Source organism: Molothrus aeneus, chromosome 1, assembly GCF_037042795.1.
Source record: "Molothrus aeneus isolate 106 chromosome 1, BPBGC_Maene_1.0, whole genome shotgun sequence".
Classification (NCBI taxonomy): domain Eukaryota; kingdom Metazoa; phylum Chordata; class Aves; order Passeriformes; family Icteridae; genus Molothrus; species Molothrus aeneus.
In genome coordinates this window covers 136,663,622-136,688,328 of record NC_089646.1, presented here as the reverse complement: position 1 = coordinate 136,688,328, position 24,707 = coordinate 136,663,622, and the positions used below count along the sequence as shown (strand labels likewise).

Genomic DNA, 24,707 nt, shown 5'->3' with positions numbered 1-24,707 from the left:
CTCACAGGTATGTCAGTTCTTTGACACTTCTTTCATGTGGTTCTGATTCCCCTTCTCTACCTCAGACCATTCAAACCTGTCCAAATCTGGCTCTGACCACCACTATCTTATAGAACAGATTAGAGTCTTCACAAATAAATACAAATCCTTCTTGTTTTACAAACAGAAACTTACTCTGTATCCTGCACAGATCTGGAGAACAGACAATTTCTGCTTCCACTGCAGGTGCCCAACTAACCAGCCTTGTACAGCTATAAAGAAAAAAGGTTCCTCCTTGACCTTCTCTAGCCTGTTTACTAAAACTATTCAGCCAAAGAAGAAACAGAATGAATCTTAGTTAGTGGTGTTGGATTAATAGTAATTTACAAGTAAATAACTTTACTACTAGCACATGTTTTTTACTGCACTTGACCTTCCACCCCAGCAAAAAATAAAAATTTGTCCTCCACATGGCACACACAACTTGCAGGTCAGCTCATTTTTTATCCTGCCTCAAGGACTAAGAACTACACACACTGTGAAGAAGAATCATGGCATAAGTTTTCATCACAGAATATTCTCTTCAGACATAGATTAGCCACAGGGGAGTGCCCCATCTTGATGGAGCTGTAAGTTCAAATCCATTCAGATACATACAGGAAAGCAAACAGGAATATGTAATAAATAAAATGGTGATAAAATGTAGCTCCCTATTTTGCAACAGATTCTCCTAAATCCTGAAATACTTTCACAGCAACTGAAATTCCAATTCTGAGGAAGTTCAGTACTTGTAAAAAATATTTTCTCCATGTCTAGATTAAAATAAAAATTAAAAGAAATGAAACTACACAAAATCTACCTGTACTACAAAATTGACAATTACAAATGAGTCTCCATTCCCACTTTTTTTTTTTTTTAAAACCAAGTCTGGCACCTCTGCAAGTTACAGCTTAGGCAGCTGTATCGACAGTTGAACTAAACCAAGACTGCTGATCAGGAATTCTATTAAAATAAATACAAAACAAGTATATAAGTAGGTACACTGATTTTCTCAGAATTTTTCACACACTTATTTAAAATGGTCACACAGAAGAATTTATTACCTAAAATACAAAATACACTGGCCAAACTTGATTGGAAAATTTTTAATTAGCACAAACTTAGAGATAATACACGAAAATCTTATTGCCTTATAGACTTACTTACTTATAGAAAAATAAGCAGCTAAAACCAAGAGCTAAAAATGTAGAGATCTGAAGGACAGAAAAAAGTCCTGAATTTACACTTGTAAATTCAGCAAAAAGAGTAAAGGCAGCTGGTCAGCCTGTATTTGTTTTGTAAATCATAAGGCTACGTCTGACTAATAAGCACATGTATTTGATGATACCTTATCAACAGTTCTTCAGTCATTTATCTGTACCCTTTCAAGCACAGCTGAATGACCAATTGTTAGCAGTACAAATCACAAAACAAGCTGCCCTGAAATGAGAAGAATTAGACAGGACCATGACAGTCTTAAATGCACTTGTTTCATATTCACATAATCCATATTATCATGACTATGAACTGAAATGTGGCAATTTAAATTATTATGTGTAGATTAATAGCAGAATTTTCTAAGACTTATAAAAATAATTTTCTTTACTAGGGATTCAACTACAATACAAATAGGTCTGTAATGGGGGGAGGAGAAAAAAGAGGTTGTACAGAGCAGTACCCTAGTTTTTCCAGAGATTTCAGGTAACATTGGTAGAAACAAAATGTTCAGGGTATTCAAATCAAAAGATGGTTCAAATACAGGCTAAGCCTGACCTCAGAAACATGTAGTTAAGAGTGTCAGTAGGGGTTATGTTGTTTTTGGTGACATGCTTATAAAAGAATTACACATCAGTGGCATAATATTGCTTTTGCTGAGGCAGTATTACCTTTCTCTGGGGAGCTGTCATTAATAATACTGGCAATTTTTATTATTTTTTATTTGGGGGATTTACTAATGGAATTTCCCTGGCATAATGAATCTGGGCAGCACTGGCCACACCTCATTCCTGCCATTTATAATTACAGTATTCTGTTGAGAAGATACTAAACACTGTGCATTTTTTAACAGCTGCTGTATATCAGAGGTATATGGTTCATTTTTTCATCTTAAACACACCGTGAAGCATTTCTATAAGAGAAGAGCTATAAGAGCTGTTACTTCAGTGTAAGCAAGTAGTGAGGTTAATTCCACCATTAGCTCAACAACAGTACATTTGTACAAGAAGAACATCCAGTATCCTGAGAGGATCTTAATCCCTATTAAATGACAGGCTTTCTTACAAGGCCTACTCCTTCCAAGTGAATCACATTTTTGGCACCTTTGCTTCCAGCAGATGTGCCAATTAAGAGGCTTGCACTGTAAGAAGCAGGATAACCTTTCCATGCCAACTTTCAGTCTTTATGGCTCATTCATATGCAGAAGGCAGGTGCAGCAGCCAAGGCATTTTAGACCCTAGCGGCAATCAAAGTTTTCTAGGTATCTTTGCCAGTTGACTCTTAACTATGTTTTCTTGAGCCAAATACATTTTGAGGAGAACAACTTTATAGTACATAAGTACAAGTAGGAAAAGGTCTGAGCCTGACTTGACAGGTCAATCTCTTGCTTCCCCAAGAAGACATCCAGCAAAAATAGGAGGAAAAAAGGCAGATGTTGACAGAAGAGTCAGATTAGCCCAACCATCTGATTCATGCAAGAGCATTGCAATGCCTGTGTATAGAAGGTCATAATGGATTTCTCAAATAAATTATCTACAAGGCAGATCCATCACTTATTTTTCAAAAGAAGCAGAGCACTTCTGATGTCAATGTAATTTATTGCTAATTACTTTTGAGAAACTAATCTTCTATCCCTAAAAAGGGAATTCCTGTATTCACTTATCATCCTTATGAAGTCCTATATTCACAAAAATAACTTTAGCACTACAATGCCCTTTTACCCCCACACTGGGATCTACAAAGCCCAGGCCCTTTTGCTATTAATACTGTTGTTACTGTGCATGTCTAATTCCATTGATTTGGGCTTTTAGCAAATTGCTGTAGGAGACCCATGGTCTCTCCTTTTGTGCTCCTCTTTTACTGGATGGGGAATGGTTCATCTGGAGTTTGACTTCCTCTGGTGTTAAAACCAGCCCACATGGGAAAATGGGATGTTCCCAGGAACATCCAGCAGGCACCACATGGAGACTAAGCAGATCAGGAATGCCAGTGAAGATCTGCATTTTCAGTTTCAGGTATCATTAAAAAATAAAACCCAAATATGCCCAAAATATCCCAAATATGTACCAGCAACATCTTCCTGGAGAAGACACCTGTGAGATGTGACAACACAGAAATGTGGCACTAAGGTTTTTAATAAAAACATTATGCCCACCTGACCGCAATATGAGGAACTTATGTCATAAGGAGGTGAAATTGAGACAAGGGCTAAAGGAAGGTAGCTTAAGCATAATAAGGAACAATATTCATCTGCTGTAATGTGTTGACTGCATATGTATCTTTTCTGGAGAGAGATTGTGAAGGGATAACTAAATTAATGTCCAGGGAGGACAAACTTGCCCTAAATAAGAACTGGAAGTATTTTAATTAGATTTCTGAAAGAAACTGAGTTCCCTTCTCTTTCCTGGACCATTTGATCGCAATTTAAGATTACATGAAAAATTCACATTAATCCTTCAGTTTCTGTTTGCACAAAGACCAGTAGCTCAGGCAGTGAACAGCAGGCAGTTCTCAAGATTCACTCCAGGGGCAAATACATCTCATAAGCCAGAATTTAACTCTTGGCTAAGTAGCTGATGTTCTGTAAGACAACAGCATAAAGACACACAACTTTAAACATTTCAAATTTTCCATTAGGTCTGCCATGCTGTTCTGCTGCCCAGATCAGGGCTTTTGTCTCAACAGCAGCCTTTGACAAGTGATATTTTTGAACAATTAACACATTTAACATATTTTCCTTCAAAGCTGGCATATTTTCTGAATAATAAAATATACAGACAGGTCCAATAATACTCCAACCACATTAATAAGGAAATTTCATTTTTATGCAGGTTTTTATATCCATCCAATTACTGATGCATAAATGACTCCAGGTAAAACTCTCAGTTGCACTGATTCATTTAAGACCCTTCTAAGAAGCATTACATTTAAAAATAAACTTATTCCTATCTATCCAGAAACAGCAGGTAAAACTACAAAGTAAACATGCAAAAGAAAACTTAAAAATCGCAAATGGCTTGACAAATCTGCTTTGCAATTTTATTTTAGACCATGTTATTGCAGTGTTTTACAGGTCAGTTGCCAAATTGAATTAGTCTGCTATATATTCTCGAATCCACAATGTCTGTTCAAGGGTTTTATGCTGAAAGCTTCTGAATTTGTCCAAATTCAAAACAGTACACAAACACAAGCAAAAGTCGTTGAAAAAATTCAAGGATGGAGGATGCTTCAAAGTCACCTAGAAAACACTTTTTTATTTTTATTTGTTTTGGCAGTCCCTCAAAAGACTCAATTTTCTAATCTCCCATGCATCAGAATTCAGAGAAATGAACTGTTAAAGAATGTTATCAGACCTTTTAGATGAAAACATGGCCAAACACAGGCAGCAACAGTAAATAGCTGATATAAAGAGCACCATCTACTGACAGGCAGCACTTTGACAGCCCCAGGGAGTTTTGCAAGGCACTACATTCCATTGTGTTTCAGCTTTTAGGAATTCACCTTTCTCTTACAGGTGTGTCAGTACTTTTCACATTTTCTCACCTGCCCTGTCTCCCCTAATACATTTAAGCTGTTCTCCTGCTCGTGGCTCACCAGAGCCCAACTGCTCCAAGATGCAGTAGCACACTTTCCCATTTCTTTCCCATTTCACCTTGTGATTGAAGATTCCCACATGGAGATGATCACCTCTTGTACACAGCTGCTATATCACCACCTTACAATTATAAATTAACATGTTATCACCAGCTGTTTATGAGGACATTTCCAAAACCTCCTTAGTCAACAAGGGTTTTCCACACTTAAGTCAAAAACATTTGAACTGTCCCTGGAGGAGAAGCAACAACCTCCTTTAAAGGCTTACTTCATGCAATGAAATATCCTTCTATGTTCTCATGGAGAAGATTACATGGAGATGGATGTTTCTTCCTCACTTTTATCCTGCTGCTGTTTTATTTCTTTAAACACAGTACTGCAACCTTTTATTATTTTATTACACAAAAATATTAGCAGATGCACATAAGAAAAGGCCGTTTCCTGACAGACAAGAAAATATTATCAATTTCAAAAAACTCTCTTGGCTAATATTCTCAGAAATAACCTCTAGGAATGCTATCTAACATCTTGATCACTTCTAAACACAGGCATAAAACACAGTAAAGATGCACTGAAGTACTCTGGCACATCATTTGAAAGTACTTGCTAGCAGTGTTGCAATTACTTACCATGCGAGATTTGCACTGCAACAGTCTGAGAGCTAAATCCTTTATATATATGCTTCAAGAGCATAAAAATAGGAAATCAGAGTAACTTTTCTACCAAAATTCACTGATCATTCAGGTGGGTGAAAAACTGATCAACTCACTGAAGTCAGAACTGAGCTGCCAACTCAGTAAAATGAGAGACAGTAGGGGCTGGGGACTGAAATGTGCTACATCATTAAATGGGGTGCTCCATCATCAGCTTAGTTCAGCTAGGACACACTTCCTGTGCATGATGTCTCCTCTCCAGTCTTGTAGAAGCCTTTGTTAGATGCTGAAGGGAAGCGGGTTTGTGGCAACACATGACAACACAACAATCCACAAATCCAGAACAAAAACCTAACCATGGGAGACGGTTCCGAGAGGAAGAAGGTGATGAACATGCAGAAAAGAGTTAAATAAGAATTTCATCAACAATGACCCAGTTTTGTCATCACTGTGCCTCACATAGAGAAGCTAGCTTAATTTTTAAATTCAATTTCATCTGTTCAGTTTATTTTGTGGTTTCAGAAATCACATTTTGCATAAAATATTGCAGAGCAATAACAGCATGCACTCTGGTGTGGGGTTTTTTCCCACAAAGGGAATAAAAGATCAACAGGAAAAAATCCAAAACAAAACAAAGTCACAACCAAAACCAAACAGGTACTATCAGGTAGGTACTATCTTATACTGTTTTCTACACAGCAAAAAGCAGAAGGCACAGTAGGTACAATGGATGTACACAACTAACTGAATTTCATCTGAATTTGACAGTTTAATCAGCATGCTGAACACTTACCTGATCTAAGCATTTTATTTGGCACTGCTCTTTTTTTTTTCCTCCTATTAGAAAATATTCTTTAAAACTTAAGACCTTCCAATACTAAATTATTTCAGGAGAGAGTAAGGGAACATGAAATAGCACCTAGGAAAAACAGAGCTGATAATTATTCAGGCAAAAAAACTTTCCAAAATTATCTGCTACCAGTCACTATGGACCATTAACTACAGTTTGCAAGCCACAAAGTAGCCTTCCCCACAGAAAAAGAAATCCATGGTGACAGTTAAATAAGCATAAACCTTAACAAGCACTTCAGAATCTTCTTCTACAGCCAACAATAAAGGCTTCAGGAAGGTTTAGTACACTTGCAGGTTAGCTCATTTTTCATCCTGTCTCAGTTTTCCTCATCGACTTCACATATTACCACCTAATGCTGAAACGTTGACAAATCTGACAAGCTATTTGCTCTTCAGGACAAACCTAAAAAAAATGCAAAAGTTCCAACTTACTAAAAGAAAAGTAAGTTTGAGACAGTCATATCTAAAGGAGAACATACTGTTGTGATAGCCTTTACCTCCAGAAAATCTTTTTCTACTCTAGGTTTGAAGATGTATTTTTAAATGAACAATAAGAATATTGTTTATTTAAAAAGACATCTTCAAACCTATTACAAGCTTTATTTAGATAGAAGACTGTATTTTCAGCATAGGTGTGCTGAAGTTGAATCACATCTGCCCTTTAATAATGAAAAGACATTCACAACATCTTTCACAATCTAAAGCATGCTGCTAAGAATGAAAGCAATCAGCCTTGAATGAAAGATGGATTAATAGCAGTTCTAAAACCATTAGGTACAGACTCTATTGTCATGCTTCTGTTTAAAGCAAGGAAAAAAAGGCAAAAAAAAGTAGAGGGTGTCTAGGTCAGCAAAGTTGATGGATGCACTTACAGACATTAGAGGAAAAAGGAAAATTGGCAGAACATAATACCCACTTACGAGATTTTCTTTGTTAAAGATAGAAAAAAGGCCTCAAGATATGCAGTATCTCTACCTTGTTCAGTGCTGAAGGTTTTCTATTTTTAGATATGCATATTAAAGACACATTTAACCCCAGAAGTGCAGCTTGATGCCTCATCACAATATTAATTCCTACACATTGGTAGAATTAGAAATATTCATTCTACCAAGTAAATCTTCTGGCAACAGCCCCTACCAGTAATAACTCTGATCTCTGGGTAAAGAACTAGGAGGTAAGGGAGATGGAAGAATTGATGTTCCAGACCATTTAGTGACTGCTAGCAGTTGTGTAAGCAGGAAATTAAATATTTACATTAGCAAAAATGGCTACTATATAACCACTTCCTGTAACCCAAAGAGTTCCCAGCAGCCAGGGCTGCACACTCTCACTGCTCCTACTGTTGCAGCTCTTGAGATTGCAAGAAGGGTCACATCTGAGAGCTGCTGAGGGACATGAGATGGGCACAGCTGTCTCTCGGAACCCACGCTGAGCCTCTCCCACTGCACACTCACAGTCAGACAGCTGGGAAGCCCCAACACATTCTGCTGGTTATTCATTCTGAATCAGGCATAGGTGGTGGGGCTCAGTAGCACTGCACCACAGGGATGAGGATCAGCATCTCCCATTTCAGGCAACAGTTTGCAAAGCAAAACTGAGTATTACATTAGCCTTAACTGTTGTATCTAACCCTGACTCAAGTGAACTCTGACAAAAGACACTCATCAGCTAGGGAGGGGAAAGACATTCCTCATCAAGGCTTTAGGGGTGACAAAATCAGCAGGTAAAGTGGAGACTGAAGTGGCAGGCAGGAGATGGCTATGTGTCAATCTGTACAGTGTGACAGGGGTGGCAGACTGAAGAGGGCAGCTGGAATATTCAGAGAATAGGAAAGCATCACAGCTTTGCAAAAACAGAACAAGAGACAGTTCAAAAGCTAAAGTAAGTAAAAAACCTAAAATGTAATCTCTTTTCTCTTCTTAAACTGTTGATTTGTTGATAGAATTGGATACACATGCCCTAATCTCCAAAAGGAAATTTACTTGTGATGTTTCATGCCACTATCACCAACAGTATTTGTCTTTTCCAAGTGCTCAGGAATACACTCAGTACAGGTAGCTTGGTGAGCAGCTGCAGTGAGAGCTGCAGACTCAGCTCTGGGTGGCAGGAGAGAGGCTGAGACCTGGCACCCACCCTTTGCATAGCAAAGGGCCCAGGGACCTGTGGCACCAGCCAGGTGACTCAGAGCCACAGCAGGAAGAGCCCAGACCTTCCTCTGCTTAGATCATAAGGATACAGAAGCCCAGGGTTTCCTTTGTTCGGGCTCCTTCCTAAGAGGCAGCAGCTCAAGTTGTTATTTTGTTATTGCACAATGATGAAATTATTTTAAGTATCCACATGTCTGAGATTCTACTGTGGAAAAGACAGGGTAGAGGCAGTAAGGAAACCTGGTCTGACCATCTCAGTGGCTGGGAAGGGGCCTCAGACCCAGCCCAGGTCATGCTAGTGTGACTCCCAGAGTGACTCTTGGATGGTCAGACAAGAAAATTTCCTCACCAAAAGTGCCAAAGGTCTCAGTTGCACATTAGCACCTCCCAAATTCAAAGAAACATGCTATTGTACTGCTTCCTCACTCCAGCTGCCCTCTCACTGAGCAGTTGCAATGCTTCTTTCAGTTCAAGACTCTGTCATACTTGGACACCATTCTCATTTTTGAACTAACCCTGCGAATTCCAAGAGCAGCTAATGACAATGTAAAAGCACACCATCAACATTACTAGAAGCACAAAAGTGCTGGAAGTAGGACACAGGCACTTCAGGCCATCCCCAGGCTGAATCACTATATCAAAGTTTCACTTAATGGCATTACAACCAAGGAAACCCCATGCTATTTACAAATGAGTTGGTAAAAAAAACTAAAAAGGGAAGAATCTCATTAAACACAACATTTATCTTATCTTCTGCTTGCCCCACGGATAGTACACAGCATTATAGAAAATGCACGCTTTAAACTTTGAGAGTTGTTTCCCTGCTCCCTGCAGTGGTACAGCAGCAACACAATAATCTGCAGCTGACTGTAGAATTCAGATAAAACCAAAACACTTCTGAATGAAGTCCACATTCATAAACACCTAAAAAAACCCTGGTATTTGAAAAGTATGACACGAGAGAATATTGAAAATCCTCCCTTGACATCAGAGGTCATTACTGTTGGCATTTGTGCAGTGCCTAGAGGCCCCTCAGAGCAAAACACCAGTTTACTTCAGTCTCCATCCACCAAATACTTCCAGTCAAAACCAGAGGCATGAGAAAGCACCAGTGCAAGCCTCTAACACTACCCACCATGGAAAACAGCTTGAGAATCTGTCCCATGGAGAAGAACGGGAACAGCAGCAAATGTGCTGCTGCATTTGTTACTCTCAGATAGCCTGACCTGAACAATAAATCAAATGTACATGTACAAGACAAAATTTTGTTAGCAAATTTATTCCATATATCAGGTTTGAAATTTTGTTAGAAAATTCAGTCCATATCTCAGATTTCTACTGAAACAATAGTTTTAACTAGTCCTAGTTATCAACATTCTTCTATATTTGGGTAAACTGAGCCAGACAGCAAGAGCTTCACTTCTAGAGAGGAGCAACAGCCTTCTAAAAGTCCAAGACCAATTAAACTAAGAGGGTAAAAATGAAACACACACACTCCAATAATTTGTTTTTAATCTAAAAGGTAAGACTCTTTTTTCAGATTACATGGTATTTGCTTGCCAGAATATAATTTTGAACACAACCATATATATGTGAGCAGTCTATTCTAATTGTTCCAAGTATGATTTTTGAGGTAAGTGCAGCTTCTGAAACAGCTTCTCCCAGCACAAGGTTACACCTCCATCATGTTGTTGTTCTAGTTCTAGAGTCCCATACTGTTATCAAATTTCTAAAGTCCCATACCTCCTTGGTGTGTTCTTATGGCTGCAGATCTTCACAGCACAGCCTCTTTCTTCTACACGTTGCTCTTTCTTAGTTCAGGGCTCCTCCAAGCCTCTCCCTGACTGGCTATCCCACCCCCTTTTATCCCAGTTATCTTCATTGGTCACAGCTGCAGCCCATCAAGGACAACCGGGACCTCCCGGGGCAAAGCCTCTATACAGATATTCAAGTACAATACATTTCCTCTACTATACCATCAGACATGGATAACCACTGCAATAGCAAATGCAAAGCTGGTTAGACAGTAAGGGAGAGGAAAGAACCAAGTCTGAGATCCAAACACCTAAACTGAAGTGTCAAAACAATCCCCAAAATGCAGACAGCTTCAGGTGAGCAGCACTCACTTCAGACTGAGCCTGATCCCTCTCTTGCTCCTGTGAGCATGCTGACTAGATTGCACCAAATGTAGGAGGAGTTTACATACCTAGCTTACACACAGACATGTAATTTAATTTGCCTTCATCAGCAAACTGAACTCTACCCACAGAAACTCAGGGAAAGACAGACCTCACTCTGCCCCAGGCCACCCTTTTCCAGGCTCTTCTAATGACATTCTTCCCCTTCTTGGTGGTGATAACCCAAGAAACTCCTTCCACACATTATCAAGACTACTGCAGTCCCACACTCCTTTTGTGACTATGACACTTCTCACTCCCAGTTCTCCACAATTATGTTATTTTTTGAAATGGAAAGGACAAAAATTCCCACTTGTAGAGGAAGCTGGAGGTGTCTCTCCCCCTCTACTCCACTCTAGTGAGGCCCCACCTGCAGTGCAGCATCCAGCTCTGGGGTCCCCAGCACAGAAGGACATGGAGCAGTTGAAGTGAGCCCAGAGGAGGTCACCAAGACGATTAGCAGGATGGAGCACCTCTCCTGTGAGGAAAGGCTGGGAGAATTGGGATTATTCAGCCTGAAGAAAAGGCTCTGGGTAACCTAATTGCAGCTTTCCAGTATCTGAAAGGAGCCTCCAAGGAAGATGGAGGACACTTTTTAGAAGGACATGTAGTGACAGGAGAGGGAAGAATGGCTTCCAACTGAAAGACAATAGGTTTAGATATTAGAAAAAATTCCTGACTGTGAGGGTGATGAGGCACTGGCACAGGTTACCCAGAGAAGCTGTGGATGCCCCATCCCTGGAAGCGTTCAAGGCCAGGCTGGATGGAGCTCTGAGCAACCTGGTCCAGTGAAAGGTGTCCCTTCCCATGCCAGGGTGGCTGGAACAAGATCATCTTTATGGTTGCTTCCAAAACAAATGGTTCTATGATTCTCTAGTGACTACAGCAACTGCCAGCAAACACATGAGGCAGATTAATAAAATATCTTATTTTATTATATTATGAGTTATAACTCAGGTGAAATACACCATTCACAGACCTGTAGTGTCAGCAGTGGAGCATTTTCCATTTTAAAGGCTAAATTGCTTCCATAGTACATTTTGTAATCCCTCTAATCATAATGCTATTATTTTCTTGACCAGGGAGTTCTATATTTTCCGTCCCCAACAAGGCAGCTGTGTCATTAAAATACTGCTTTATTTTTGAAGCCCTTAAAGTAGCTTCAAAGTGGAAGCAGAGGGTTTGGATGGCTTGTGGAACAGCTTCACAATGAGGCAAGCAGCAGAACTGGCACTGTAAGTACAATATGCATCCACATGCTGTATGGAATTGCTTTTTCCTCTAAAAGCCACTCCATCTTTTTATCTACATTTCTTTTTCCCCGAAGTGGAGTTGTTTTAAATAAGGTGTCTGTATCTACATGTGTCTCTAGTATTAAACATCCCACTTATTTCTAGAGCACTACCACAGCTTTTTACTGCTTATGTTTGCTAATATGTACTGCAGTTGCTGCTCCTTTTCACACTAGTGCAATGGGAAAGAACACAAATTTCACATTGATAGTTTTCACAGGACAACAGGAGCCAGATCAGACTACACTTCCCTCCTTATGCTCTGTCAGCTGCCTCTTTGTTACCATCTGCTCAAGGCAGCCCTGTACAAGGACTGTGTCTCTGCAGCAGCAGCCACCTCCTTGCTGAGTGCTTGTGCAGCCCCGAGCACACCTCAGGGTCACAGACTGCAGCGCTTCCCAGGGACCAACACCTCGATGTCCTCCACGTGCAAGCACCTGCGTGCATGCAACTATCCAAAATGTTTTCATCCTTGATTTGTTTCTGAAAGTAGCAGTCCAGCTGTTAAAAAATCCAGCTGTAAAATCCTAACAAATTCTTCTTCCTAGTATAGCCTGATGGACTGAAGTCGTAAAGGGAGTGTGCTTGTACAGGTGAACTTCATAAAGGCCTTTTGTTCAGAAGGTCAATCAACAGTGTCTTTGTGAATAAACTTCACCTGTTCTTATATCACCTAAGAGCTAAGAATTAGTCTGAGTTTATTATTTTGATTTCCTGTGGGGAGAAAACCAATAGGAAAACAGTCCCACTTTGAGATGAGGGGCAAAGGAGAAGGACACAAATGGTCCTTTCCACCTGCCCTTCCCTCACTGTCCTGGACAGAGCACAACCCACTAACTTGTCAAGATCTTCAACTTCCAAATGGATGCTGTCAGCAGAGGAGATGACATTTTTCAGAATCCCCAGGCATGCAATCATTGTGAACAGAATGAACAGGAGAAACCAGATCTTTTATGCTGAATGGAGAAACCTTGCTGTAAAAATGTGGGCCTTCAAATTAAACTATTTATAGCAAGAATGGATGATACAGCAATGGCAAAAATCATGCTACAACAAGAATGTACTGGGATTTTGAATCAGACATTTGTCCTCCTGTGGTAAGCTGGCTTAGAGGACCCCAACAGAGAGAGATGTTTCTTGTTTTTCTTGGTTGTGAGAGTGTGGATTCTGAACTAAGCAGCTGTATTTTGCAGTACAGGTAGGGTTACCTCAGCACTTCATTCTCTCCAGTGAAATCCCAGAATGATAAACAAAATATCACTCTCAGTGACTTGAAATGCACAAAGTCACCCAGCACTGCTGTTTCACAGCTCAGGATCAGAGGCTTGCTCACTGCATGGTTCTGAAACTTCAGGCATCAGCCAGAGGTCACAATTGTGAATGACAGGCTGAGAGAGGAAGGGATGCATACACATCAAAAATTTCAGCCCCCAATTTACATGCATACTTACAACAATGCAACACATGAAAAGTGCATTGAATATTAAGATAGAAGCAGGCACAGTAATTATTGTGTACTACTAATAATCACAGAATGAGACACTAGAAAGGCACATTATCCTGAAGTGTATTATTTCAGCTATGTGATAGTAACATTTCCCAAATGTTTTTAAGCCCACTTCAGATATATTCTACACTGAGATTCTGTGCCCATTTTTGTTAGTTCTAAAGAAGACCCAATGCAGTAAGTGGTGTTTTGTCACTATCACAGTCAGAGTGGGAGAGGGAAAAAATTGACTTTCATTGTGGTGGTCTGATGTGGACAGTGGAAATCTGTTAACTGCTTCTCCACAAAAGTAAACTAAGAAAAGCAAACTATCTATCAGTAAAGTAACATTTCCCAATCCAGGGGTCAGTACCTTACTCAGAAACACACAGAGATCTGTAATTCAAACACCCTGACATAAAATTTTAAAGTAAAATCTGGATGAACTGAACAGCCCAGCTGGGGTTTTGCTGAACCTTCACTTCAACAGAAAAATGTTGCTTCAATCAGTCTAATCTGGTTCTTTTTCCCATATCCTGTGGCCACCAGAAGTCTCACAAGAGACTTCCTATTATCTTCTTCAAAGGGGAAGGTAATAGGAAGACAACTCAAAATGGTAAAACCTCATTGCCCCAGTTCAGTGGGCATTGGTGTTTCTCAACTGCAAATAAAGGTTAAAAAAAAAAGTGTGGGGAGGGGATATAGAATGGTTTGGGTTGGAAGGGACCATTATGATCCAGTTCCAGCCCCCTGGCACAGGATCAGATTGCTTAGAGCCTCACCCAGACTGGCCTAACATGGTCTTTCTCATCCAACCCATTTGATAAGCTTGACCAAAAGGGATAAACACTGTGAAGCAGAAGCCACGGATTTAAAAACTGGAGAATTCTTCTGGAAAATTACTTTTCCTAGTCTCTTTTTAGAGAACAGTACCAAGACTTTTTTTTTATTTAAATAACTGACAAAATTTTAATATTTCTAGGAATTCTGTAACACCTTTATTACTTAAAATCCTTACTCTTCTGTGCTTCAACTTTTCACCACACATTTGACACCCTCCACCCCTCCCACTTGCTGAGCAGAGCATATCCCTGCCAGGGAAGCCAGAGGAGCTGTTTCTACCCCAGTCAGTCCTGAACTGAGCCCAGTAAGCTGAGATGAATTCTTATCCTCTTGGTACTGAGTTCAGTCAGCCCTTCAGTGTTGTTCTATATAATTTTTAAAAAAGGGGTTTTTTTTAGAAAGCAGAAGCAACCAAAAGAACTAATGAGCTACACTGCAACAAAACATAGTCTACTGATGTCTATATAGCACTTATCAACAGAAGACAAGATAAAAGCTTCTCACTTCTTTTACCAGTTTCTTTTCATAGTTTTCGTGACCATTTTAAAGGACTGTTAATTTCTCTCGAGTCAAATAAAAAAAAAACCTGCAATTGCTAACACAACATAAAAAGCCTAACAGCAGTAGTTGCCATTAAAAAGCCTTTATTATTTGCAATTGCTGCTACTACATAATGAGACAAAATGTGTCACCAGGTGTGCACACCTTACTCAGGAAAGAAAACTCCCTGAATAAATAACCTCCTAATGAGCAACAGCCCAGATTTGGGTCTCACACCCACCATCAACAAGGCTTTGTGAGTGCATCATGGGGGAGGACTTGATAAAAGTCAATACTGCTTTAAGAGATCATTTTCTGAATCTCCTTAAAAAAGCTGCCTATACTCAGAGAAGTACAGGATTCCAAAAGTATAGCAAAACCTTTGTTAGCTTGTTTTTAACAGAACTCTGCTCTGTGACTATGGAATTAAAACCAAACAGATGAGACATAAGAGCCAGAAGTAACATTTCAATGAAAAAGGTAAGAATTCCAGAAAACACACATAACAGTGCTTAAACATAGGTGGTAAAGAAATAATTTATATTTTAAAATGCATATTAAAAACCATCCTTGCTTTCTCCAGTGGCTTTTACTGCTCTGTGAAAGTGACCACTCAACTGCCTGAATTGTTTTTATATACCAGGAATGCTGAAAAATCAGTTACTGACCAAGAAAATATGTATATTGATATATAAATAAAAAATGAAGCATTTTTACAGTTAATATCTGTTCCTTAATTTGTATTCTATCCTGAAGATTATCAGAGTCTGACTAGATTATAGGCATTAGTTTAGCTATGAATAATCTTGCTAGTTTTGGACTTGCTCATATTTGTAACAAGGTGGTTCCTTAGGGAACCAGCTGAGGGAGACTAAGATCATTGTTCCATTTTCCATTATAATTTTACCTCAGTCAGCCTATAAATACTAAATTCCATATTCATCAGGAACTTATAAATGAGTGATCCTTCACTGGAGCTACGTTTTCTGTTGTGTGCGTCCCAAATATAGAAACAAACACCTGTACTCCCATATTTACATTACAGTAGCTGCATAAAAAGGAACTTTAAATCTGTCTGTAAGCCACGAGTTACTACTGTTCTTTAATTCCATAGCAGAGGACAGAAAAGAAAGGACACACTTCATTAGAAAGGAGATTTTGTTTGTTTCTTTGGACAGCAAAACCAGATGTTTAAAGTGCTGGAAGTGATCTTGATGACAAATTAGAAAGCTGAAAGCAGGAACAAGAGCCTAGGAGGCATCTTAAATTATATTCAATACATTGCACTGCTTTGTGCAACACAGGTCTCACTACTGTGAATATGAGGTGTGTGTTGATATTATTTGAATATACAGGACTGCAAAGAAATCCTTTTAAAAACAACTGTGCAATGGAAATATAAAACAAATGGCTCTGTTCACAATGTTTTATTTACAAAACTTTCCTGAATTCCTGCTCCTCTTTCCACTGTACATATATGATTGCATGGATGAAGTTTCCTAATGGCAGCTTAATTTAACTCTTAAAGCTACACAAGCTGAAGTCAACTCCATACTCACATTTTAGAGGACAAAGCAAACCAATATTTAAATTTAAGGCAGAGCAAGCCAGAAAAGACAGGTCACCTCAAGCTATAACATGAATCCAGATGAAAAACATCACTAAATTAATACACACATAAAAGACAAAGTTACTAACAAGGCAGCAATAAATTTAGAAAAATAGTCCAATCCATTTGCTTGATGCTACTATGTTAAGCTTATGCCATTAAGCAAAAAATCAGTTTGTTTGTTTGTTTTTAAATCTGAATCATGCCCAGTTTTCTAAATAAAGTTACTGCAATCATATGTGGAAAACAAATACTGGATTTCAGTACTTTGAGAGCACCACACTTCCCCTCTTCCCCAGCCATCTCTAGCAAGGACAGCCTGTTTTATATTCATCAGTCCAACAATCACAGCTCAGACAGTGACAGCAGGCTTGCTTACATTAAGTCACTGATGTATTTCACTCTGATTTTTCATTAGGATAAGTTTTTTGCAAGCAAAGACAACTTTGATATGACTGTATTCCATGTCAGCTACACACAAGCCCATTCTCAGTTGGGAGCCCTACTGCACCATTTAGTTTCTTCACTCCCAAGCTTGTATGGTTTCCAAGTTTACCACACCTCCTCAGCCTTCAATACAGGGCAGATTTTCATCTGCTGATGTTGAAACATGAGCAGGGTTAGCTTGCCTTTGTGAACAGCTGGGCAAATGCCTTATTTGCTGAGCTTTGTCTCAAAACCCATCCAAAATCTGGTGGTCTTGTTACCAAATGGGTATTTCAAATCAGTAACCACAAACCTGTTCTCCAAGGGTTCATGACAAATCAGCAAGGTGGTTGATAAATGGCCACCAAACAGATTGCAGGTAGCAGAGGTTTTTTAATTGCTGCAAGCCTGTAATGAAGGATCTAGTTTGATGCATTAAGTCAGAATGAAATGAGTTAAATTGTAATAACTTTAAACTAGATATTTTAGATAAAAAATAGAATGGAGAATTCATACCAAACCTTAATTGTCAAGGAAATAGCTCAAAACATTTAATACTATTTTATTCCAAAAGTGACATACATCACAATCATATGTGTATTATTTTTTAAGTTTATTCTACTGTTGGCAGTAGGAAATACTCCTATTTGTTCAGTCATTGAAATAATTTCTATTGCCTTTTTGAACCTGTTAGAAAAAAAGACACTCATTTTATTTGCTCTAATAACTCTCAAAGTGTCAGATTCAATAAAGACTCAATTTTCCACTCTGCAGAAATTATCCCCAAACTCCTGGTTTTAGGCCTTTAAGAATCAAAAATACTGATAAGGCTTTTAAAGAATGTTTCCCAATTATTTTATAACATTCTCTTATCTGTCTTTTGACTCTGAGCTTCCTTGGTTAGAGCCTAGTGCTAGTAATGCCAAGCTTGTGGGTTCAATCCCTGTACGGGCCATCCACTTAGGAGCTGGATTTGATGATCCTTGTGGGATCCTTTCCAACTCAGAATATTCTGTGATTCCAGTTAAAAATGTATCTAATATGACAAATTACTGTCCTATACCAAAGTATCTTGAGTACACACATTCACTTGCACTTGGTAGTCATGTCTGCTGCACTCATACAAGAAGTAAAAGCTTATGAGTAAGAACAGACATGTTTGTTTTCAGGAACTCATCTCTAAACTACGTTTGCTCACTGTCATATCAGACATGGAAGAACTGGCCTGGTATTTTACCTAAAATGAGTTAACAGATTATTAAAATCAGTCACCCATATAAAAATCCACATATTCATATATCCATAGAACTTTTCTCCTCCTTTACCTGACTCAAGAAAAAAAAATATGCAAACAAACAAACTAAAAAATAACCTCAAGAAAAACATTTCTGTGCCCCTTCTGCTTGTTACCCAAGTCATTTGGAAAAAGTCTCCACAGTGTCTGAAAAAGAGAGATCCCATTACTTTAATTATCTTCATTTAGAGAAAAACAGAATAGTGGAATATCCAAGATGTGTGTATGCTACAACTCCACAGCAGTACCTTGCTTCTGTAACACCCACTTCCTCAGACTGACTGCTATTTTTACACCTTTATATGTCTTTAACAGGATGAAAAATGCTTTTTAAGCAGACACCAGGACTTCAAGAAGCCTGGATTCTTAAAGACTCACCAAAATAAATAAGAAGGCAATTCTACCTACCTTAGATATTTCTGGCTCCACTTGTCTCTTGGGTGTGTCTTTTGACTCGGGCCCTTTGGGAGTACCGGTGTTCTTAACCGCCAGCGAATCAACTCCTTCGCCTTCAAGCTGCAGGTTGATGCCTTCGGTGGGGACAGGGTGATCAATACCATTTGGATTCAGATTGCAATGGATAGCTGGGAAAAAATAGGAGAAACATTGTTTTAGAGCTGGGAAAAAAGATGAGAAATGTTGCTTTAGGAAACATTGCTTTAGGAAAGAAGAACCCAACGGTTCAAACATTTAGCATGAACTACTGAGAAGTGCCATGCGGTAACCAGAGCTGTGTCAGACCACAGCAAATGAACCATCTGTACTTTGATGTGGATTCAAGGTGAGATATTTGAGAAAGAAAAAGAGAGGAATGCAGCACTGTATAAATTTATTTAGTGCAGGCTACCATGCAGAACAGTGCTCTGCTGAATTCACTGGAGCATCCAAGACCCTCAACTTAGAACTTTTATTAAATGTTCATCATCCAACCATACATTTTTTTTCTGTTCTAGGCAAACAAGTTGAAGTTTTTCTATTACATTTTCGATTCCTACAACATTCTAGGTCTTGAAGAATGTGGGATAAGTAAGCCATGCACAAAAAAATCAGCAAGTCAGTCTCTGCACAGAGTAATGACTTATCCAGCTGATTATTTCTCCTTCAGTCCTTTGTACCACTGCAAGTTACCACCTACACCATCCTAACAAGCAAGAGAGATGTACTCCCTAGGAGTATATAATGAGGTAGGGACTAATGACAGCAGAATAAGGAAAGCATCCAGAGAAAAAAAATAAAACAAATGTAAACCATACAAAAGAAATGCCCTTTTAGAACTATGGCAGTAGCTTGCTTTCTGCCCAAATTTTCACAGTTTCAGCAATCACACATATAGTAGTGATTTTAAAAATGTGTGGATACTGAGATAACTTCCCCTTTATGTGACTGACTTTTGCATTTATGTTCCTGCACAACTGGGCTACTTTTAGCACTACTTGTAATTAATGGCCCCAACTTCCCCTGTGTACAAAAGAACTTTGCTCAGATACTGTGGTGCAATGTTTGACAGATCTGAATAGAAACCTAAACTACAATGTACAGCCAAAACAAAAGCTGCCCTTTTACTCTTGCTTGACTTAGAAGCAAAGGATGGGGAGCTGGGGAAGAACTACCAGTTTCTACCAGCTACAGATCAGCCCTTGAAGGCCTCTCACAGGAAACTGGCTCAAGCTGCCTGTGAAAGCAAAGGATTATTTAACTTCAGCACCTTTTGAAAATCTCTTCAGCTTAAATCCTAGAGTCTTAATTGAAAACTTTGAGTCTAAGTTACAAGAATTCATTGGTACAGAATTAAAGCAGAGGCCAAAATGTTGACCATTTTGCCTTGAGATCTTTAAAAACATCCAAATATTTCTAAAAGATAAGTGATCTCTGCAACTACTACAATACCTACATCTGCAAGCCAAGGACAGGAACACCTCCTGTGGGAACTGAAAAAGAAATTTGATTCTGTGGTTTACATTTACATCAGTGTGCCTCAAGACACCAAAAAAATTCTCCCTCTCCTAGATTATAGCCACCTACTATTATCTAGCTTCTCTAGATCATATTAACCTACCCAAAGGAAACAACTACTAACAACTCTGCCTGTCCTCCAGACCACAGAAAGATAGATGTGATCCACCAAGACTATTTTCACAGCACACTGAGAATAAAAACTGTTCTGTTAGTAACCTAATTAATTCCCCCTGTACAAAAAATGTAAATGTATCATAACTGACCTGTTAAAGTACTCCCCTCCTAGCACACCCTGCTCCAGCAAGGGCTGACCAGCAGTAAAAACACATTTGGTATCAGATGCAATCCATAAAAATCCTCCAACTGTCTTCTGCCAGGATCTTCCCTAGCTGAATAGGAAAACTCCTAGAGACATCTTTGAAACCCTAATACACTACAGCAACATTCAGAAGCAGGCAGTTTTTGGCTGTCAGCCCAGTTCCAGTGCTCACCAAAAAGAAATTAGGTAGTGCAGTAGAACTTAAAACTGTCTGGAAGAACAATGCCAGCAGCAAGTCTCCTGTGAATTGCAACTCCTCCCTTCCAAATGCTCCCAAACAATAGAGATTAGGGAGAAGGGTTGCATGGCATCAACAAGGAGACCCTTCTGGGTTATGGCACTAATTTACCATGCATTAGAGGCAGCAAATGATACAGGTTTTGATAACAGGCAGCATGATGACTAACCTTACCTCCTCCTATGTACAGCCACATGACACACTTGGTGGATGAGGGAAAGGCTGTGGACGTTGTCTACCTCGACTTTGATACTGTCTCCCACAGCCTTCTCTTGGAGAAATGGCTTTTCATGGCTTGGATTGGGGTACTGTTCACTGGGCAAAAACCTGGCTGAGCGGCCAGGCCCAGAGAGTGGTAGTGAATGGAGTTATATCAAGCTGGTGACTGGTCACAAGTGGTGTTCCCCACAGCCAGTTCTATTTAATATCTATCACCAGTCTGGATGAGGGGATCAATGGTACCCTCAGAAAGTTTGCAGATGACACCAAGTTGGTTGGGAGTGCTGATCACACTGCTGGAAGGTAGGAGGGCTCTACAGAGGGATCTGGACAGTCAGGAGTGTCGGTCCAAGGCCAGTGGTGTGAGGTTCAACAAGGCCAAGTACTGGGTCCTGCACTTGGGTCACAACAACCCCATGCAGCCCTGCAGGCTGGGGAACAGTGGCTGGAGAGCTGCCCTTGGGAAAGGACCTGGGGGTGCTGGTCAGCAGTGACTGAACATGAGCCAGTGTGTGCCCAGGTGGCCAAGAAGCCAATGGCATCCTGGCCTGGATCAGAAACAGTGTGGCCAGCAGGACCAGGACAGGGATTGTCCCCCTGTACTCAGCACTGGTGAGGCCACACCTCAAGTGCTGTGTCCAGTTCTGGGCCCCAGTACCAGAAGGACATTGAGGGGCTGGAGTGTGTCCAGAGAAGGGCAACAGAGCTGGGGAAGGGTCTGGAGCACAAGTCTGAGGAGGAGCAGCTGAGGGAGCTGGGGGTGTTTGGCCTGGAGAAAAGGAGGCCCAGGGGAGACCTTGTCACTCTCTCCAGCTCCCTGAAAGGAGGCTGCAGCCAGGTGGGGTTTGGTCTCTTCCCCCAGGTAACAGTGACAGGATCAGAGGAAAAGTCCTCAAGCTGGGCTAGGGGAAGTTTAGATCAGGTATTAGGAAAGATTTCTTCATGGAAGAAATGGTTGTCAGGCATTGGAACAGGCTGCCCAAGGAAGTGGGGCAGTCAACATCCTTGAAAGTATTTTAAAAAACATTTAGACATGGCACTTGAGGACATGGTTTAGTGGTGGACTTGTCAGCACTGGGTTAAGAGCAGGACTTGATTTTAAAGCTCTTTTCCAACTTCAATGGTTTTATAAATCTATAAGCACCTGGATGGCTTAAAAATGAAATAAGTCACTTGGCAAGATGCTGCTTGACTCTTAGCCCATCATGCATTCAAGAGTAATGAATGCTAGTGCTTTTTCAGCAATGCCTTTTACTGGGCTCCTTCAGGATACAAAAGAGAAAAAATGGAAGAGGCTGCTAGCAATTACAGAGATGCCCACTGCCTTTTAATTGAAAAGAATTAACCTGTGGTTAAAAGAAAAAGAATTTAACCTGTGGTTAAAAGAAACACAGGCTGTCCTAGGGGACTTTTCCAGAGTTGCTAATATTGAAGGGTGGGGGAGGGAAGTGGGGAAAGAGAACTTTTTTCTAGGGGTATTTATCTCTTAAGAAGAGTAAGTATCTCAGTCACTTGGCCAAGTTTCTCTTTCTTTGTCACAATACATCTTTAGGTAGCCAGCTCTATTATTTTCTTCTAGTGCTACCTCCAACCCTCAGCTACACAGAGAATAGGAGCAAGGAATATTTCCTTGTGTGGGTCTGTTATTTCCTGTTACCACACAGAGTACATAGATCTATCTTTGCGGCAGACAGGTGGAGTTCTTGCCTCCTTTTAAATGTCAATACAAACCAAAATGGTTCCCTTTCAGGATTTGTTAAAGGCAGCGAAAGAGGTCAATGTTTGGTCAATAATTTATTCTCTTCTTAAATCTACATCTTATATAATTTTAGCTAGATAAGGTCAGCTCAAAACCCAGGACCAACTATCAAACCTAATGGGGCTTGGTGGGCTGACAGCACCCAGAGTTAACACCCCATAGAGCTGAGTCAAAACAGCTCTTAGAAAATAATCACAAATCACTAACTTCACCACAGCCCATGCTCTCTGACTCTTAGCTGACACATCTTAAATTTCTTTTAGGACTTAATGGCATTCATCTGGAAAAAAATCTTTCTCCAGACAAAGTAGTTTCTGGCTAAAATATTGTTCAGACCATTACTCCTCTTTACTCTGGTACTGGCTAACACTAGCTCATCCTGCCCTCTGCTTTCAGACCATTCTCCCACACTGCTCCTTTGACAATATCCCTGCTGCCTCAGCACCTCTTCATTCCACCAAACTGCATCCACCTGATCAGTCCCAAATTTTAACAGTACATCAAGACAACAAACATCCTCTAAATCAGCTCACAGTATCAGCCTAATACCACTATCAGCAGTATCATTAGATTTTGAAACAGAACTTCTTCCAATATTCTTCCATACAATCTCAATATTCATAAATCATCTATATCTCAGAAATACAACCCTTCATCCAGATTCAGATCACTTATATTCTCCTTTCCCTGCTGAAAAACCCACCTCAGCTGATTATTCTCTCTTCATGATCCCCCAACAATTGTTCAACTTGTATTGAAAGCTTTCTGTGGTGGGAACTTGTTTCCTTTTGAGGAAGGAGGGTGGATGTTCTGTAGAGCTCTGACTGCACAGCAACAAGCACATAATGAATGGTGCTGGCAGACACAATAACATAGATCCAAAGATTACATTTATGAAACAAACTATTATTTAAAACAAAGGTACTTAAGTGCTCTTGTACTCCTAACTGAATGGTAAAGCTGAATCTAATATCCACTTTTTTCAGCATCTAAAAAGACTGCTGAGATCTTCCAACTTATGAGAGTGAAAAGCTCTGTGAGAAAAAGAGTTAGCAGAGCATCTAAAATGGAAAAACTACCCTACATCTGTCCTAAAAAACTAGGATGCAATACACTAAGTACTTTTTATATATGGTGGAAAACAAACTCAAGTCTTTTCCATGTATACAGAGCAAGATAATTTGTTGCCCTGCAGAAGCTGGCCCATACACGTGAGCCAGTTCCATGCCCACACAGATCTCTCCAGGGTGCACACGCAGTTTCAAAAAAGAGCTCACAGGGCAGTAAGAATGCTCTGCCCCCCCAGCTACCTTCCTCCCATGCCTGCCTGCCTCCCAGATGGCAAGCAGCCAAGAGACAGCTTGTCTGAGCATGCTTGATGGTACACAGAAGTCACCAAGAGCCATCGCAAGTTATGGCATCTGGGGCAAGCCTTGTCTTTTCCTAGAGGGTACTCTGTGAATCCTGTCTGGAAAAAAGCCTGAAGGCACTCTTCAGAACACAGCCTTGATATATCCAAAGTTTTGCATGGGCAGATGGAAAGTCTTTGTCTCTCCATCTGTAGGCTCAAGGCTTAGCAGATAAATCTATGATCAATCACTACCTCTGTGCTCTCACTGCCTACTGTGTCAAACCTTTCATAACTGTGTGTTTCAGTGGGAATACTGCTGGCTGCTTAAAACTTTAAGCAGATCAATTAAGGCTACATTAAAGCATATTTGGCAAGTACTTGAGTTACATGCAATAACAATTGTTCTATTCTAAAAAGTGATCGAGTAAAAATAGCATCTTCTTACTCATGTGCCCTGTTCTGTGTGCATCATAGTCATATGCTAGCTTTTGCTATTCAGAGACAAAAAGCAGGCACAGGAGATACCCACCCAAGCTCTAACAATCCTTACAAAACTTTCATGTGTCAAATACTGGCAACCTTGCAAGCTCCATTTTATGTATTCATTCCACGGACTAGCTGCACAATGCTAAGAGGTAAGTCCATACAATCCACCTACTACTCCCACCATAAAATGTCACATTGTTGAAAAGGACAGACAAAAGTTCATCCATTCCACA

The 24,707-nt window shown here is 39.9% G+C and overlaps 1 protein-coding gene across 1 annotated transcript in view; it reads right to left on the bottom strand.

Annotated features, from left to right (window-relative positions):
- SAMD12 (sterile alpha motif domain containing 12) overlaps nucleotides 1–24,707 on the bottom strand; it is a 175,835-nt gene that overhangs the window by 139,228 nt on the left and 11,900 nt on the right. The window contains exon 2 of the mRNA XM_066565820.1: nucleotides 18,555–18,730. Within this exon, the coding sequence (XP_066421917.1) occupies nucleotides 18,555–18,730 (176 nt within the window). The remainder of the gene's footprint in view (nucleotides 1–18,554; nucleotides 18,731–24,707) is intronic.